Below are 19,415 nucleotides of genomic sequence, written 5' to 3' on the forward strand. Positions count from 1 at the left end.
TCAGAATGCCCTAGCAACTGGCTAATACTGTATTAGCAACCAACCAGAAAGTCCTGGCAGCTGCGTAGTAACACCCTAGCAACTTCTCAAAAACTCACTTTACCAACCACAGAGCATAATGTTTACAAACATACTTGCACGATGGCGGTAAGTATAATGTACAATATGTACATATCTTCTGTATAGTGTGCTCCTGTATAGCTTAGTGGTAGAACATCGCAAAAGGTCATGGGTTCGAACCCAGGGAACACACATACTAATAAAAATGTATACCTTGTCGTGTTGGATAAAAGTGTCTGCCAAATGCATGAATGAAAATCAACGAAATGATAAAGCTAGTTCTCATTTGTGTTCTGTTTTTTACTTGTTCTTGACGTCACCACTTCTTATGTGCGTGTTAGGCATTCGCTCTAATCTGGAGGTCACATCAATGCATGCGAGTATCCCAAAACCCAACAGTCCCTTGAGGCTGACCTTTTGGCTTTTTATTTAAGTGTGGGAAAACAAAGACAAGGCTTTCTTGTGAATAAATAGGCAAGGACAGACTCAGCCCTCGCAAAAGACTTAAATATATATCATTGTGAGGACCTCCCATTGAGTTCTGTTGTTTATATGAAAACGTTTTATTTTTAGGGATGGGTCTTGTAAAAGTCGATGTGACAGTTAGTGAGGCTGGGTAGGTTTATTTTCATTTTGGATAATGTTAAATTAGTAAGTGGCAGATGTTGCATGAAATCCAGGCTAAAGTCTCAATCTAATTTTGAGATTAAAAATTCAGATAAAAATAGATCTGATTTCTGTGAATACGGTCTAAGTCAATAGTATCTTTAGCTGCATTAGTGCTACAATGTGTTAACAAACACATTTAGAAAACATTATAGTTGTGCGTAGGTCCTTTTGCGTAGCCGCAACGGCGTAGGTCACGCATCGGTTTTCATATATCTTTCTGCGTCATCGTCCACGTCGATGTGCAAACACACATGCAGACCACTGGTAGGCAGTATCCACGCCAAGGTTATTATAGTTTTGCTTTTTTAAATTAGTTTTTATTTTAGTATCGTTTTCAATTTTGCTTTAAATTTAAGTTTAGTTTTAGTTAGTTTCATGGATGGTTTTGTTAGTTTTAGTTTAGTTTTTATTTTGCAAACACATTTCTATTTAGTTTTTATTTTATTTAGTTTCAGTTATAGTTTTAGTAATTATAGTTTAGCAGCTATTTTTCAGTTGACATATTTATCAGTTAACTGCGGTTGCTGTCAGCCTCAGCTAACCTCACATGCATAAAGCGCCATCTACAAATAAAGACTCCTTAAAAGTTTGTAAACATTGCAACGTCTCCGGGTGGGCGGGGATTAATTGGAGGCAAAAAGAGGTGCGGACGCAATGCTGACAAGCGTAAGTAAGGACGTTTTAGGAGGGATTTATTAAACATAGATGCAGAAGAAGGTTCGGAACTGTCCGAATATGTAAAGTTACTAACTCTGCGTGACAGCTATTTTTGTAAATTAACTCTGTAACAGTTAGTTCTTGTATCTTGTTCTCATTGGAAACATTTAAACCAGGTTTTGGATATTTCCTACATATGAAGTATTTTCGGCTGGTTTGGGGAATTTTGTCAAGGCTTATTGTCTAATGCAGGGCTATTCAATTCGTTTGTCGTGGGGGCCAGTTCATAAAAAGTATCTTAAATGAGGGGCCGGAGATATAACAGTGATGATGACTAAATTTTTCTACATTTAAACATATTCATGTTAGGGATGGGCATAATTAATCGACGATCGATAATTGATTGTTAAGAATTTCGTCGATTTCGTAATTTGTTATCAATTAATCAAATGCATTTTTTTATTTTACTCCTGTTTCACAAATACTCCGTATGCAGTGCGTTTGCGTATGTGTGCGGCGAATCCGTCAAGCACCCGTTGCAGTGCGCTGCTGACCGCTTATTCTGCATATGAAACATTCATGTGATTGACAGTTTCTGTGAACACTTTTCCGCATAAACAATAGAACAAAGCATCATTTTTTTTTTACAAAACAATATATTTTAGATATTATTTGACAGACTAGTAAGTGTGTATTAAGGATGTTAAAAATCTCTAGCCTGGTGGTCAGGACATGAATGGATCAAATCAGCAGTTTTGCAATGCTTTATTTATCTCCACATATATCATAAATAAAAATAAGCAGAGTAACTTTGCAAGTCTACCCTTCCACATTATATATTTCCTACTATGTATGTATATGATTTCCAAATAATAAACGAGAGTATTCAACGACAAAAAGCGTCTCATATGGAAATAAATCCTCACAATATTATTATTTCTCAAAACTTTATGACAAAAATAAGCAACTGTATTCCTACAGTTATTCAAAGATGCACATTATTCCGCATATAATTTGAATATTATACAAAAGTATTCATATAACGGCACGTTTCATATGGCAAATAAATATCATCACATTAACATAACAGCATAATGAAATGAATAAACAGACAATGAAACAGGATTGAAATATAAATTGTATTATTATTACCGGAACAAGCAATATTGCTAAAATAATCTCTGAGGTAAATGCGTCAAAAACGCTGTTACCCGCACAATAAGTCTAAATGAGCAATACAAGTGAAAAAAGCATTATTAGGCCATGTCTCAAAACTTTATATGACAAAAATATATTTAAAATTACAGTTATTCAAAGATGCACACATTATTCCATATTACTCCCGTTTATGAGCACGTTTGTCTCTGGCCTCGCTCTGTTATGTAATAGATTGACAGGTGCGCATCTCCGTCTTTCAAACATATATAATTTTGTAATTACTACCTTAGGAAAATTAGCCATGATTTTATCATTGTGAAAATGTTTTTTTTTTTTTGCAGATTAAAAACGATTTGTATTTCCGCAATTTTACTTCAAATAACATGGTTATGGTATATTGTGGAGTTGGAGACCATAGTAAATTTGTGTCTACTGTTGTTTTACAACAAATAAAAACTAAAAGACTATGTTAGTATAATTATACAATGGTAAATGGGGCTCACAAAACGCACGCTGTTTCACACATACTCTGTATGCGGAATAAGTTAGCGCTGAGGTACCTGTGCATCCCGGTCAGTCTCCTCAGAGCGGCTGTTTTCGGCGGCGGCTGGACTGATGGTCACCATGGGTTGCGGTCCCGTCTGACCCCAAAACATGCTTTTATTTCTCAAAAAAAATCAGTAGACTGGTGCAGAAGTTTTATGCGAGTTACTAAAGTTAGTTATTTTTCACGAGGCTTTAAGTAGCCTAATTTGTTATAGCCAAATGTTAGGAAGGCTAATATCTTGCACTTTCTTCTGGCTTGAATAATTTTGAGTTACATTTTGACAAAACCTTTCAGATCTAAGTATTATTTTTTTTTGTTTAATTTAATGTTAAACATGAATCTGTTTTTTTTTATTTGGAACTAATAATGAGGTCTCTGTTTAAGAACGCTGGCTCGCAGCTGCAGGTTCCGCTGCTTTAGAGCACCGCACATGCACGCACATATATGTTTGAAACATAGTTTAACTGTCCGCCACAAGTTGATCTTGTAATAAAGGTCTCATTGAGGAAAAACACGCTGTATATTTGTATTCATTGCATTTTTTAAGTATAAAAGTTAAATAACAAATTTTATTATAACAATATTAATGATTAATCGATAGTCGATCGTTAATTCTCCCGACGATCGACAAAGAAAACTTAATCGAATGCCCATCCCTAATTCATGTTGTATTTTAAAACTGCATAACAACAAAATCAGTGCATTGTACAATAGGCTTTTTCTACAAACATGTATTTTGAAACTGCATTCAACAACATTAGTGCATTGTTAGATGTCAAAGTAGGCTTTTTCTACATCCAGATATGTTCGTTGTATTTTAAAATTGCATAACAACATAAGTAAGATGCCCAAGTAAGCTTTATTCTACATTTAAATAGGTAAATAAGATCCATATCAGACTCATTGAGAATTTAACTCATTTACTCACTTCAGTGCACATAACAAAAAAGTTTATAATATGGAACATAATTGTTTTATGCTGTTTTTGTCAAAAGCTAATTATTACAGTAGCCCTTTTTAAACTACAACAGCCATCTTAATAACTGGCAAACATTAGGCTACCTTCTAATAAACAGAATATGTTTTTAGATTTCGCAAAAGCAGTAAAATCAGGTGTATGTTTTGTCAGCATGATACGCATACAGTGGTGCAGGTGCTGTGCTGTGAGCGATGGGCGACTAACTGTTACTCGTTTTAATTGCATTCTTGTGTGAGAACGATGACTCGCATAATATTTGAGCCTTTGTCTGCTTTGAATTTTGGAGAAACGGCAGGATCTTTTTGTCTAGTTCACAAAATCGTTTCAACGAGTGTCCTTTATCTAACGTTAATGTCATTGTGGATAAGCATAAACATATCAGACAACAATTGTCGGAAAAGGCAGTGTTTTAAGCTGAAAATACAACAAATAAAGTTAAAACAACCATAGAGTCTGGTCTCTTAACTCACCACTGTCTGTCAGCTATCGCGTCTTGAGACGCGGGCGCGAGCGGGGGAGGCGATCGCTTTGAACTTGTGGACAAAAGCGCGAATATAATCACGTGACACAGCTGCTCGCACCAGTCACATGACTCGCGCTCTGCAGCTCATGCTGCATGAAACAGACGCACGCGCATCAACTCGTAACTGTACGGCCCGTTGTCTAACTTACTCAATTTATTTTAGAGATGTCTTTTTTACAGACTACATAAAGGGCCGGATCAAATTACCTTGGGGGCCGGGTTTGGCCCGCGGGCCGCCAATTGAATAGCCCTGGTCTAATGTAACCTATCGCTGGGCTAACTATGATTAGCAATGGGGATTATTTTTAAGAGATCATTCAAAGGATGGCACACACATCTATCGCTGTATGTTTGTTTAACATTTAAGCTAGCTAGTGCACTGACGGTTGACTTATCATCACCTATAAAACAGAAACTTTCTGACTAGATAAGACCAACACACCAATACATATGCATAGATTATTTTACCTGATATGAACTGTGCACTGCAAACACGAGCATTATTTGCGATCGTCTCCGTCCATTCAACCACAATGGTCTTCTTTATTTCTGTGAAGGAATGTCTGCCGGGATCCGTTAAAGCTTTAGTTTTGAACGAAAAGTGCTGTTACTTCTATTTTGGCAGCCAAAAACACAAGGCGACATTTTAAAGTCAAAACCTCAAACTTTTAGTGCGCCTGCTATGAGTTCTTATGTTTTGCCTCCAGCTAGAGCGGTGACGTCACAGTGACGTAGGCGATTAAGGGGTCTATTATAAAGCCTGTTCAGATTTTCCGCCACGGGATGAGACTGAGCTTATTAATTACGAAAACGAATACTTATTTTTGATGATTATTATTTTATTTCAGTTAGTTTTTCAATAACTGTTGCTCGTTTCGTTTAGTTTTAGTTTTTCATTTATTATGAATTTTTAATTTTATTTCAGTTAACGAAAATGTTTTTTAGCTGATAGTTTTAGTCTTAGTTTCAGTTTTCGTTTACGAAAATAACCTTGATCCACGCATTTAACCACAGTAGCAGCGTGACCGTCAATGAAGAAGCAGCTTTGTTCATTTTTTAACCCACAAACGAAGAAGAAGCAGCAACTTGTGTATGTTTTTAGAAGACCAGCAGTGATGGAAGTAAATAAACAGCATCTTATGTTGCAGTTTGGGTTAAATCACTCCTCAACTTGGCCCATCTTTGTTCTTACCGTCGCAAACGGAAATAACTATGATGCAAAGGTTCTAGTGGACCAATCAGAGTGCTTGCGGTCCGCGTAGAACTGACGCGCTGTTAAAATTTTGGCGAGGTGCACGTCAGGCTACGCAGAGCTACGCACACCTACGGTGTAGATACGGCGTAGAGCTTATGCACGGCTTTAACCAGTCACTGGTTGTGGGTGGGGCTTTGTTGGTGTGACATCAAATTACCCAAAGAATCAAAACAGGATGTCTAATTAGACAGGGTTCCCATGGGTCCTTGAAATCCTTAAAAGTTTGTGAATCTGGGGGGAAAATTCAAAGCCCTGGGAAGTTTTTGAAAATATACATACATAGATACAGGTCATTGAAAGTGCTTGAATCTATTTTACACAAGAAGAAGTTTTCTGGAAAGAAAATCAAATCCAAAATGTAGTGTAGGATAATATCATAAAAATTCTAGACTTTTTAAGCACACATGCTAAACTGTTCGCTTTAAATGCTTAAATCTTATGTATGCAAATATTGATTCATACCAAAATGCTTTTTTGCATAGTTGTGTTTGACACATTAAAAACGTCTCGGGTTATGTATGTAACTGTTGTTCCCTGAGAAGGCTGCGTCTCCCTTGCCATACTTGTTGCCTCCCTGTAACGCCGTCTTTGGCAGTATTTCAAATAGCGATATACTTCCTGTGACGCAGCGCAAATTCCCTCAAAAGGGAACTGTTACAATGTATCTTAAAAGGTAACACAATGTAACATTCCTCTCACTTGAAATGTGCCACATTTAGTCCTTGAATTTGAGGGTATTGGACCTGGAAAGTCCTTAAGAGGTCCTTGAATTTGAAGTTAGCCAAGGTGTGGGAACCCTGATTAGTGTGCTTTGGTTTAATGAGGATTAAAAAAGATTTTTTTCATTGTAGGGTTGTTGTGTTCATGCACTGCCAACACACATATATGTCCAAACAACATAAAATGGACCCTACATTTACAAAACTTTTACAGTTGGAGTTGTAAAATAAACAAAACTTTGCTGTAATGAAAAAGGAAATGGCACCATATTATTTTTACAGTTTTAAATTGCAAAGTTACATGTTTCCTATATTTTTTACGGTCGTTTTCTGGCAACCACAACTGCCAGTTTTTTACAGTAAAAACTCTGGATTTACATGCAGTGAAGCTGTAATGTATTCAGACACATTAACTCAGACAATGATTTCATCAGGCTCATTTCCTTCCTGAGCACTACATGATTCATATTTAATTCTCATACTTTGAGGCTGGAGATGTGAGTCTCCATTAGGACGAAGAGCATTTCCTGTTTTCTTCAAATGCTGCATGGGTCCATGGGTATATTGAGGTGAATCATGTGACAAGAATCATATGGGGTTTTTCAGCACTTTACTTTGGTTATCTTAAAGTGCTTCTCATTAGACCATCGGTGCTGTAGGGTGCTGGTCTCTCACCTCAGTATGCTTTTTTATACCCATTCCGCACTTATTTTCTAAAATGGATCCATCAAACACAAACGCTGGCTGGGAAGAGTGTCAATATTTTATGAATGAGGGAAGATTAAATGGATGGATTTTACTCCATGCTGCGACCTCTTTGTTCTCATCTTAGTGTATTTTTGGTTCCTGTGTGTGGCGTATATCTGCTGCTTATAAACAGAATGCATTACTTCAGTTTTGGGGGGTATAAATATCCCATTAAAAACACATTGCAAAGATGTAATAATGTAATGTACTTGCTCCACCTCTAAAACGACTTGACATGTCACTTAGGTAATGTGGGAAGAGATAATATTGGTAATCGATATCCTAATAGCTTTTTAGAAATTAAAGATATTTAGGCTATTGATGTGGGTCATTAAGTATGGGAGTAATGCAGCAATTTAATGTCGCTTGACCTTTTAATCATTCAAAGTAGGGGTGGGCGATATGACCAAAATCTTCTATCACGATAGGATTCATTTTATATCATGGTAACGATATGCATCACGGTGGAGTTTATTATTATGTTTTAATGAGTTTTTTTCTGTTATTAAAATCTTTAATACTATACAAATGTTCATAATTCTCACAAAACCTTATACAAGCATAAAACAAAGATAAAAAGTAACAGAACTCAAGCTCCCTGAAGATAAACAGTCAATGATAAAGGAGTGCTCATAAATAATTATGTATGTATGTATATATTTTTTATTTAAGGTAGAAAAGTGATTTAGTCAAGAGCAGTGAAAGAGCAGTGATTTTCTCTCAATGCTGTTTGATAAACATGAGTGACAGACAGGAGCAAAATTAGGTAACTTTCCCTTTAAGACCGGATCCAATATACTGTCACACATGCGTTTTCTCTTTTAGCTGTTCACTTTCTCTTAAAGGTATAGCAGAAGATTTTCCCGAATTTTTGAAAAGAACCACCCCTCCACATGCGCAATTCTCTACCTGCTCCAGAGAGGAAACGCCTTTAAAACGTGTGCACGAGAGAGAGCATGCACGAGCCTCTTCTCTTCGCTCTGTTTACAAGTTGCTGCCGGCATGGCTCATACATTGAGATGTTTACCATGTCTGTTGGGTGCGTGACTTGTGTCTGGGCTAGCATCGCTAATCATTGCTTACATCGACTTTTACTACAGGGACCAAAATGGTCGCATATGCGACCTTTTGAACTGTTGTTGCGACCCTAATTTTTAATGGGTCGCAAATGTGCTACCTAATGTTTTAGACAATATGCTATGATTTACTACGAGCATTTATTTAAACAGAAATGTGGATTTTAAGAATGCGTTTTATAACGTGCTCTGAGCCTTCAACACGTTGGCTTCATTTTGCGTGAAAGCACGTCGTGTCTCTCCCTATGAGTGTGCGTTTGCGTGCTCAGCTGTTTCTCAATGAATTGGGTGCGACGCGACGCAAGCGCAGTGTCTTCCATGTTTCTGAACTTGAGCAGAGGTCTTTCTTCACTGAGGACGCGGGACCCGTATGGTTCCGGGTTTATATTTTAAATGGTCTGTCGGGTCCGGTTAGGTCCTAGTTTAATTACTTTGGGTCCCAAGTCTGATTAATGTTGTGTTTATAACCCGAGTCGATCGGAAAACAGCCATGAGCGCTACCGCGCTAAAGCTCGAGTGCAGTTTCAGCGTGCCTCCGGTTTCTATGGCGATGGTTTCTAATGCGCTGCATTTTCTTTCTCACATTTTTTAAATTAATCTTATTATTAATAAACCATATCTTTTCTAAAACCATATCCATATTAAGTTTGCACAGGGATTGTAGCAAAAAAGCAGTGCTAATGTCAAGCCCATTGCACTAAACGAGCAAAGCAATGTAAAGTTTGTCACCGGGACAGCAAAATAGACTTTTACATTTGAAATAATGAGTGGATTAAGCTTTTTAAATCGGCAAGAGAGAAATAGAAAGATAGAGCAGAAGCAGTAAAAGTGCCTATCTAATAGAAATTATAAACATTATAACATCAGTCATAACATCAGTCACATTTATAATCTATAGACCTGCACTGTCTATTAATATACTATACATAGTATTGTATTATATTGAGTTTGATAAAAGGGGTCTAATTGCTTCATATATCAGTGCAAAAACAGTAAGTGTTTTCGTGGTGCTTTGACAAACAGTGTCAGCTTTGTTAATGGCAAAGAAAGTTTGGGGTGGTTAGATTAATGAAATATAATGTGAAATTAATATTAATTTTCAATAAATCAAAGTATTGTGTTGTGTCACACATTATTAGTTCTACGTCACATGTATAGTAGACCATTATTTGTCAGTGGGTAATGATTGCCCTTTTTACCGGCTACCACCACCAAGTAAATTTCAGATCTGTGGGAAACACTGCAACGTTTAAGAAAACAAGGCGGCATGTGGTTTAAAAGATGGCAAGTAAAATAAAAAGCATATCTGTATGCAATACAGTTTCATTATTGTTCATTATTATCCAGAGCGCCTTAATATAACTTGAACAAAATATGTGCGACCAAATCATATTTTGCGCCAGTAACTGAAAAAGTTGGTAGCGCAAGTGCCACCAGTGGAAAAGGTTAGTGTAGTTCCCTGTACTAGCAGTGATTTTAAATGGATTTCTTCAAAGAGCATGACAAACTTTACCTGTCAAGTGGAAACTTCGCGACTGAGGCATCAGTGGGAAGCTCAACCTGTGCTTTTAGCGCACGTCAGCGTGTAAAATATTCTCCCAAAAACACTCTGGTCTTGTTTCTTTCTTCAGAGACCTTTCTCTTCTTGTTATGCAATTCATAGACACTTTTTTTCTCTTGCGAACCTAAGACATTTTGAAAAAACACGGTGAGAATGCAAGCTTCGATGAATGTCTAAAGCCCACTACACATAAAATCTTCCGCTATACCTTTAAGCCCTAAATGGTTGTGTTTATGAAGATACTTGCAAAGACGGGAATTTTGACGCATATATGTATTTAAGGCCAATGAAGCGGGAAAACTGCTCACGAGCTTAATATGCAGCAGTTGCGCAACTTGCGCTCTCCTTACAGACAGAAAGAGCAGCGGTTGCGCCACTTGCGCGCTCCTAAACCATAGACTGTAAAAAAAGATGGACGATGCCATTCGCTCTCTTCCAATGGTGAAAAGTGAAGCCATCAGTGTCCCGATACAGCACTGACATCTTGGGTCTTGAGTCTGCGCATTAGCGATTTCGGGACCAGTCCTGCACAGTAGTGTGCAGGAAGTAAAGCCGCGAAAGCAAGACCCCGGCCTCGCTCTTGCAGAATGCGCATATCACACAATATCACAGCTGTCAATCATGACGTGACACCACCGTTTTTATAGCATTAAATAACTAACTAAAAACGAACTTATTTTAAAAACAAACACTTGAATTACATCAGCGTGATAAAAACTACATTAAATGACAGTAACCAGCTTCGGAAACAAGATAATTGAAGTGTAATTAAATTGTTTAGTTGGTCTCAAGTCCCATTAAATAACATGGGGAGGCGGGGTTTATGACCTATACTGGGACCAGCCACTAGGGGGCGATCGAAACGTTTTGGCTTCACTTTTCAGGGCTTGTGCGGCAAGCTTGCCTCACACACAGAAAGAGCGAACACATATAGATCTGTTGTTTGTGTTTCAATGGCTTAAAATAACTTGTTTTAAAACTGCTGTGCTTAAATACATGTACAAATGTTACGTTTTCGTGACCACGCGCACAGGAGCATGACGTGGGTGCGTAACCTCGATAGAGACGATAGTCCAAAATCTCTACGGGTTGACAAATTTCTACCAGTTAATCATGTCTACCGGTTTATCGCCCACCTCTAATTCAAATTTTATTGTTCATTTAGGTCTATTTTTTATTACCAAAAAAATCAAATTACTTTATTATCAACCAAAATAATTGTTAGAGACAGTCCAAGATTAGTGAAAACATTCATATATTCATATATTTTATTATTAAGGATTTTTTAAAAATCTTGTGTATCGTCTCATGGACTAAGTGTCTCATCACACCACTACTAATTGCATTACGTTGTCCACAAACATGATTTGTTAGTCATGTTTGATTGATTTCCATCCACAGTGGAGACAACAACTCCTGTCATTCTACACTCTTTTACAGTTCAATGAAGCTACGCCACTATTATTTTTTATGTGGTGAAAATTGCATATTGTGCCTATAGTGTAATAAGGTATTTATGTGGTTCATTAAAGCCTCACAGCTTTCAAACTATCTGTAAATTCATGTCCTGATGATTGTAACTGACAGTTTCAGAATGTGATTCGCTGCACGATTCGCCAAAATCCATCTTTGGGTTTTTCTTACACTGCACATCTCCCTCTGTCAGCCATCTGCCTGTTTCTTACAGGAACATGACTCATCAGTACAGACTGGGTCAGCATCTGACCTCTGCCTGCTCAGTCTTGTCATTATGTGTTAGTAATTAGAGGAGAAAATGCCCCATTTTCACATAGATATATTCTCTAGAGGTGATTTTTTCTTATTTACGCTTCTGATGTCAGAGATGAGCTATGGAAAGGGGCCTGAGAGCAGCCCACCCTCAGCTAAACACACACATACACACATAACATGTCATCATGTGCTGCCTTAGGTTACAGGCAGACAGACATTGGTGTTTAGTTACTTGCGATGTCTCGGTTAGTGTACAGCATCATGAATAACTGATACGTTGTTTTTTTACACAGACAAGGAAATGGAAGTGAATCATGAATAACTTGACACAGGATATTACGTTTGGAGTGTTGACAAATTTGTCACTTTATTCAATATCAAGTGAACTACACAAAACACTTGCAGGATAAAACAATGTGTAACATGCTTTCATTGGCTGTCTAAGAGCGTTAGGATGCCGTAATAGCATCTTTAAAATTGACACTTTAAATTACACGTGCAAAATGCGCTTAAACTTGGCCTTGTTTTATATCATTACAGTGAATCTTGTATTAAATTGGGGTGCAAAAACAAATCATTATGTGAGCATCACGATTTGTTTTTTTAATAGAAATCATACAAGGTTTATGGCAATTGTTTAGTTTAAAGTTTTCATCCCAATCACTGGATAGAATTCTTCTTATTTCCGAACTTAAACCGTGACAGGAAGTACTAACATAAAAGCGCACCACAAATGGTTTTGCTAAGGTTTGTATATAGTGGTGTGTTCTCAATGACAGCTTATCTAATATTATATTATTTTATATTTCTAAAAGATCAAATATCCCAAATATATTGCCCCACTTTGCAATGTATCGCAACATTTTGCATAGCAACCCATGTGTCGTGATTAGGGGTGTAACGTTCTTGGTAAACAATCGAATCGTCCTGTTATCCTTCCACGGAATTCCACGGTTCGTTTGATTCGACCACGCATTTCTATTATAGTTTGGTGAAAAAACAACGCATAAAACCACTAATTTATGGTTCTGAATAAGCTTTGCGCATGTTTACATGAGAGTATATGTCAAATCAACTCGTACTATGCAAATCTGTTGCCAACCTCACAGTTCCTCCTCACGTGTTGGTGCGTGTGTAATGTGGACCGTTTAGTGCGGCAAGCGAAGGAGAAAAGACGCTAATGCAGGGTTCACACCAGACGCGGTAGAGGCCGCAAGCGCGAGTAATTTACATGTCAAGTCAATGCAAAGATGCAATTAGGCATCCTGCGGCAAATTGAACGTTGCCGCAGGAAACGCGTGAGTTTAAAAATCTGAACTTCGGCGGATTTCCGCGCCGCGTTAACCGATCAGGACCTAACTGTAGTAGTAACGTGATTACAGGAAGCGAGCGGAGTCGCAAAAGCCCCTCCCATGACGCGAATTTCATAAATGACATAAATATGAAAAAATTACTGAACAATGCTGCAATAGATGAAAGGCAGTGAAAGGCACATACGCTTTATAAATGCTGCAAACATGTAACCAGTGTGAAAGTTTGGTTGCCAGACATTTGTTGGATCCCTAAATAAAACTGTTATAAAAAGTAGTTCAAACATTTTAATGTTTACTATACATAGGGCTTTTCACACTGGAATAGTTAACCCTGGGTTATTCTAAACCCCGGGTTAACGGAATCCTTGGTTATCTGTTTCACATTTCACACTGTTCATACTTAACCAGGGGTCATGTACTTAATAGGTGTCATAACATTCAAACCCTGCTAAGTTTCACACTGCATGCTGTTGGCATCGCAATGCGGGGTTAACCCCACAAAAGCGGTGCTTACCCTGCTTCAGAGCAGGGTTTCATTACCCTGGGTTAATTTCAGGAATAACCCCGCTTCTAAATTACAAGTGTGAAACGATCCTTAACCCAGGGTTAAAAGCGGGGTTTTGCCTAGCACTGTTGCCTTACAGCAAGAATGCCCTCGTTTTGAGCCCCGGCTAGGGCAGGTGGCCTTTCTGTGTGGAGTTTGCATGTTCTCCCTGTGTCAGCATGGATTTACTCTGGGTACTCCGGTTTCCTCCCACAGGCCAAAAACATGCAAGTTAGGCAGATTGGAGATGCCAGATTGTCCCTCCCCCAACCTGTGTATCGATCAACTTGTCTGAATAAAACTTGTTCTTGTTCTTGCCATGAATATAGCCGTAGATGCTGGAATGGCGTAAAGAAATAAAGGAAGAAGAAGACACACAAATATTGCACATATTTTTCATCCGCTCTACAACCCGCCCGCAAGGATTTAATTATCCACATAGCCACCTGTGAATTTTGGGAATGTCATGATCCACCCGTTTAAGACACTTTTATGCTGGTACCTGACCCGTTGCAGGACTCTAATGGAGTGCACTGTATATTAACATGAAGCTAAATGATGCATACTTATCAATCCATAATGAAGCAATGCATTTACCAGCAAGAACTGTAGCTTATTTTACTGTATCGATTTTTTTTTTGGCGAAATATTATCTTTTGAGTATCTTGTTATATTATATTAGAGCAGGGGTCTCAAACTCAAACTGGCTTGGGGCCATTTCTGAGACTGACATTTCATCAGAGGGCCGCAGAGCTATTTTAACGTTCAAAAAAGTACAATATTTATTTAAAATATTTTTTAATGTATAATAATACTTGAAAATATATAAACAGTGTTTTTTATTTTTTAATATACATTATTTTATAAATTAAGTAAATATTTTCTTAACCTTATTAGGCTTTGAATTATTAACTAAGGCCTATTAAAACTAACAAATTTAATTCCTATACATTTATAAACTATTATAAAAAAATGTACCAACAGTAAGTGGTTCTGTTTGTATTTATTTTTGACTGTCAGTCATAGTATTGACTTCATTATGTTCCTTTTTGTTATTCCACCGTTTTAATGAATTTGCTATTATATTTAGAAAAATATTAATAAGTGAAAGTGATCCTAAAACATTTGGATGGGTAGTTAATGTTACAGGACAATAAAAATAAATAATACTGCTCTATGTATAAGCAAGCAAGATAATAATGTATTATACTTCATATATAATTTAATTATATATAGAAGTGTACATACTTGTATCCTCTGTAATTTCTCCTCATCTTTCCTCTTTTCCTAACCTGGGCACTTTGATGGGTCATTTTCTCATCCGTAGTTTAATATTAAACTGTTGCACTACATATCCCACTGCGGTGTCTCCATTAGAAGCTGTGACTTGATGTGAACTACGGTAATAACCCCACAGCAGCTCTTCTCTGAGTAACAGAGTATCCACCCGGAAGTAACAAATCTTTTCTGGACAAACACTACAAAGTCGCGATCAGATGAACTGATCGCATTGTGACAATGATATGATTGACGCGAGAGGAATTAAAATCCGATCACGCATTCCGTTACCCTCGCCATCACAGAGCGCGCGCTCGTGGCTGCGTAGCAACGGGTGACGCGACCCCACGCTGCGCAACCTCCGCTCCCAAGCAAGCACTTTGCAAAGTAAGCATACTTTAAGAAACGCCTCGACTCGTTTTAACTCGCGTTGTTAGACGCGACATGTGACCGAACCCTTAAACGTTTAAATAAAAAAATTTTTTTAAATAAAAATCTTTCTGCGGACCAGATTACGTTATATTGTTGAAAGGTGACGCGGGCCGTAGAGAGGGGGAGGGCGGGCCGCAAATGGCCCGCGGGCCGGGAGTTTGAGACCACTGTATTAGAGGGATCTGTGTACTGTTACTTTATAGGCCCCCTGGATGATATAGAAGCCGCTGTTTAGCCAACAAACTGTCTAAATAAATAAAAGTTGTGGCTATTGTACCATCTTTGGCATTGAGACGGTTGGTATGAGGCCACGGTGGTATGTTTCCACTCTCCACATATGGCCTTGCACTCGTTCCTGTACAGTAAGCATGAGATTAACAGAGACAGAACAGGTTTGTCAGCACATCGGCACCACAGGATTTAAGCTCTGGGTGGTTTAAAGTTGCTCCATCTTCTTGACGTTGATGCGCGGCCACTCGGGTGGTGACCCTTTCTGGACTTGAAAAGTGGGAGGAATGAAACTAAATATAAAGCTAATCTAAGCAGTCATCTCGGTTGAAATATTTTTGTTACGCTAAATACAATTCCGTACATGGGAAGTAGATTGAAACTTGATTGTAGCCATTAGTGTGTTTCAGGGTACTTCTTATTTAATCTGACATAAGGAAATTGTTATTCCAAGCTTGTATGGCGGCTTTGGGAAAATGTGATTCTTTAGTGAATCAGATTCAGTTAATGTGAATGATTTCTTTATGAATCAGCCTGGTTCTTAAAAAGCTGACCACTGCATGGGGCAGATTATCAGTGAATAGTAACTTAACTATTTATCTTTACAATTCTGCTTTATATGTATGCTTCAAGTGCATAAAATTACCTTTCACTTTTCCCTCAGCTTGACTTGAGCCAGCCGTTAGAAGATCAGGGTCCATTGGATGTCATCATTCATAAGCTAACAGACCTGATCCTAGAGGCGGACCAGAACGACACTCAGTCCCTCCTGCTGGTCCAGCGGGTGCAGGTGAGAATCTGAGCACGTGTCCTGCAAGACAAGCTGTGGTTTAAAGTCGAGATCCACAGCTCTGATTAAGTGAAGGAATCTGGAACAGGAATTTTATCTACATCTATAGAGCTGAAAGGATAACAGAACTACACAATCAAAGCGTAATGATGATTACAGGAAAGTATTTTTTAAATAGAATGTCTAGTTTTAATTTATTTATACATAAATAGTCAACAACACAACCCATTGTGATATACAGTGGCGCACATAATTTGTTGGGAAATTACAAGACAAAGTTTTTTTTTTATGATAATCGTACATTTTTGCACACTTCACTTCGTGCAAGTTCATACGAATTAGCCAATTTGTAAAATATTTAAGAATTATCGTGAGATCAGGCTGGATTATATTAAAATATTGCACAAAAAAAGTGTTGCAATAAATGTTAATAGTTCAGTTCAGAATTCATTTTACCCTTTATTTTGTCAATGTATGAAATTTTCCCCAAGAATTGACCTCTAAATGAGACGGTAAGAGTGCTGAGCCTGTTAATGTTCTTAAACAAAGCTCTCCTGTAAGACAAGGCTCTTACTAAGAAAGCTCTTATGTATATTACATAGATTTGCCCACAGGATGATCTTAAAGGTGCAGTGTGTAATTTTTAGAAAAATCTCTTGACAGAAATGCAAAATAATATACAAACTATATTGTCAGGGGTGTATAAAGACCTGTCATAATGAACAGTTATGTTTTTATTACCTTAGAATGAGACGTTTTTGTCTGCACACCAAGGGTCCCCTTACATGGAAGCCGCCATTTTGTTTAAACGTTTAAACTAACATTGTGATATGCTGAAAATATTTATTTTATATAGTTGTTATTATAGGCAAGTGAAGTGTTGATTTGAGAGGATCAATTCATCAAACATGTCGTCAACTTGCTGTCGGCCAATCTATGCAAAATTTTGCAGAATGATTTAAAATGTTTTAAAATGATCCGAGAGAATGTGCGCTGTGAATATTACAAAACAATAAAATATTTTATAACTATATTATACATTTTATTAAAGGATTACCCTGAATTAAACTGGACCAACATGAACCAACAGATAATGGATAATGTGCTGTCACAACCATCGTTTTATATAATATACATATATTACTGTCTACAGTGTAAGAGTAAAAAGAAAAGGCTTCTCATTATGAATGTAGCGTATATACAACACAATGTATATATATATATATTTATCTTGTAAACGGATTTGAAATAATAAATAATTGTCGCGTCATGTAGCAAGAGAGACGATAGAGATCTCATTAACATCTCCACAGAAAGTTTTATTTCAAATTCAAGTTTTACATATTAAATAGGCTATTAAAAAGTTTGTGCTTCTCTCATAAAAACCTCACTGCAGACAGCACAGACATCTACTCACAAACATACGCGATGCAGTGACTATATCTGTGGACACAGATTCCTAATGGGGAGAATTAAAAAGTTCGGACTCGGGCTGAGAATTCTGATAAGCTGTCGGACAAGGGCCGGGCTAGGGCCTAAGCGTCTCGGGCCAGGGCCGGGTCAGGGCCTAGTTTTTTGGCCGGTGCAGGGCTCTTATTTAGGAGAGGGATCAGCATAGTGTACGCACTTTTTTTAGTGACGCACTTGAATGCGGACGCGACTAAGATAGCGCCGTTACCGGAAGCAAGTTATTTTGTTTATATATGGATTTTAAATATGGATATTTCCACAACGAAACGGTACGGGTTACCCTCAGAAGGCCTTTTTTATCATCGTGGAGCAGTTTGGATTTATTTTGTAAAGGATGGATGCAAATGTTTTGGACTTAAAGGAGTGGACCCCATAACTTTCCATAGGATTTACTGAAACATCTAAGACATTTTCTAAAATAACTGATGTATTAGTCTGAAAAATGATGGACATATGCATCTCGGACAAATAATTATGAGAGCTAGCTATGTTGTTAGTAAAAAGTCGAAAACGAATTCACCCGTAATTGTAATTCTGTTTCTTTTTTTATTATTAATTGTGTTGCCCCACAATACAGCATGTTAAAGATTACAATTAGTCATGTTTGTCATTGTTCTGACCTGTTCGTTGGTCATGCAGGATTATATTGACGCTCACCCAGAGACCATCATTTTGGACCCACTTCCAGCCATCAGAACTCTGCTGGATCGTTGCAAGTCTTACCAGCTGGTCCACCGGATAGAGGACCGCATGAGAGGTAATGGGGCTCAACACTCTTGCTCCTGAGTTCAGTTTTTGCTTTTGAGTTACTTTTTGGGTTACATCTTTCTTTTAGATACATGAATATTTTAAGATATAGCACATAAGACATTACAGATATCATGAATCTGTCTATGGCAGGGGTCTTCAACGTTTTATGGTACAGGGACCCCTATGACGAGAGAGGCATGGATCAGGGAACCCCTGATAATAAATGTGTAAAACAGAGATATTTAAGCCTTACCCCACACACGTGTGCACCTTATAGGGGGCATGTAATGTTTTGTACATATGGTTTACATTCTTATCAAAAAATAACTTGTGATTAAACATCATTTGACGGACCTCCTGCAGTTTGGACTCCCAGTTGAAGACCCATGGTCTATGGTGAGCAGATTTGTGTGACACGTTAGTCACTAGCTCTTCCGGTTTCCCATGTTGAGTAAAGTACAGTATAGGCGCAAAGTGGATGTGCTACATGGCCGCCATACGTATGTTGGGCCAGGGCAACTGTATGGTGGCCGACAGAGGGTCACTGCACATGCAAATAGAAAACCCCCCGGCAAATCAAGAAAACATCTTCATCAGTTTGACAAATAAATACAGAAATACGTTAAACATTCTCATAACACAAACAAATACAGAAACGCGTTGCAAATCCTCACAACACAAACAAATACAAAAAAGCGTTACAAATTCTTACAACAAAAACATACAGAAAGCACCCCAAATATCCGCAACACAAACAAATACAGAAATGCGCTGCAAATACCCGCAACACAAACGAATGAAGAGTTTAGTTTCAAAACACAATAATTCCATTTTGACTAATTGGGGTAAAAATTAGTTTTCCATACCAAGAAAGTGACAAGATGAAACCCCTATTTTCTGTTACAAACTTTCACATAGCATCTTTAGG

The 19,415-nt window shown here is 37.7% G+C and overlaps 1 protein-coding gene across 1 annotated transcript in view; it reads left to right on the plus strand.

Annotated features, from left to right (window-relative positions):
- Positions 1-19,415, plus strand: part of LOC129417476 (inositol-tetrakisphosphate 1-kinase) — a 67,786-nt gene that overhangs the window by 26,593 nt on the left and 21,778 nt on the right. Inside the window, exons 4-5 of the mRNA XM_055172176.2 lie at positions 16,142-16,267; positions 18,377-18,494. Coding sequence (XP_055028151.1) covers positions 16,142-16,267; positions 18,377-18,494 — 244 coding nt within the window. The remainder of the gene's footprint in view (positions 1-16,141; positions 16,268-18,376; positions 18,495-19,415) is intronic.

Source organism: Misgurnus anguillicaudatus, chromosome 7 (assembly GCF_027580225.2).
Source record: "Misgurnus anguillicaudatus chromosome 7, ASM2758022v2, whole genome shotgun sequence".
Classification (NCBI taxonomy): Eukaryota; Metazoa; Chordata; class Actinopteri; order Cypriniformes; family Cobitidae; genus Misgurnus; species Misgurnus anguillicaudatus.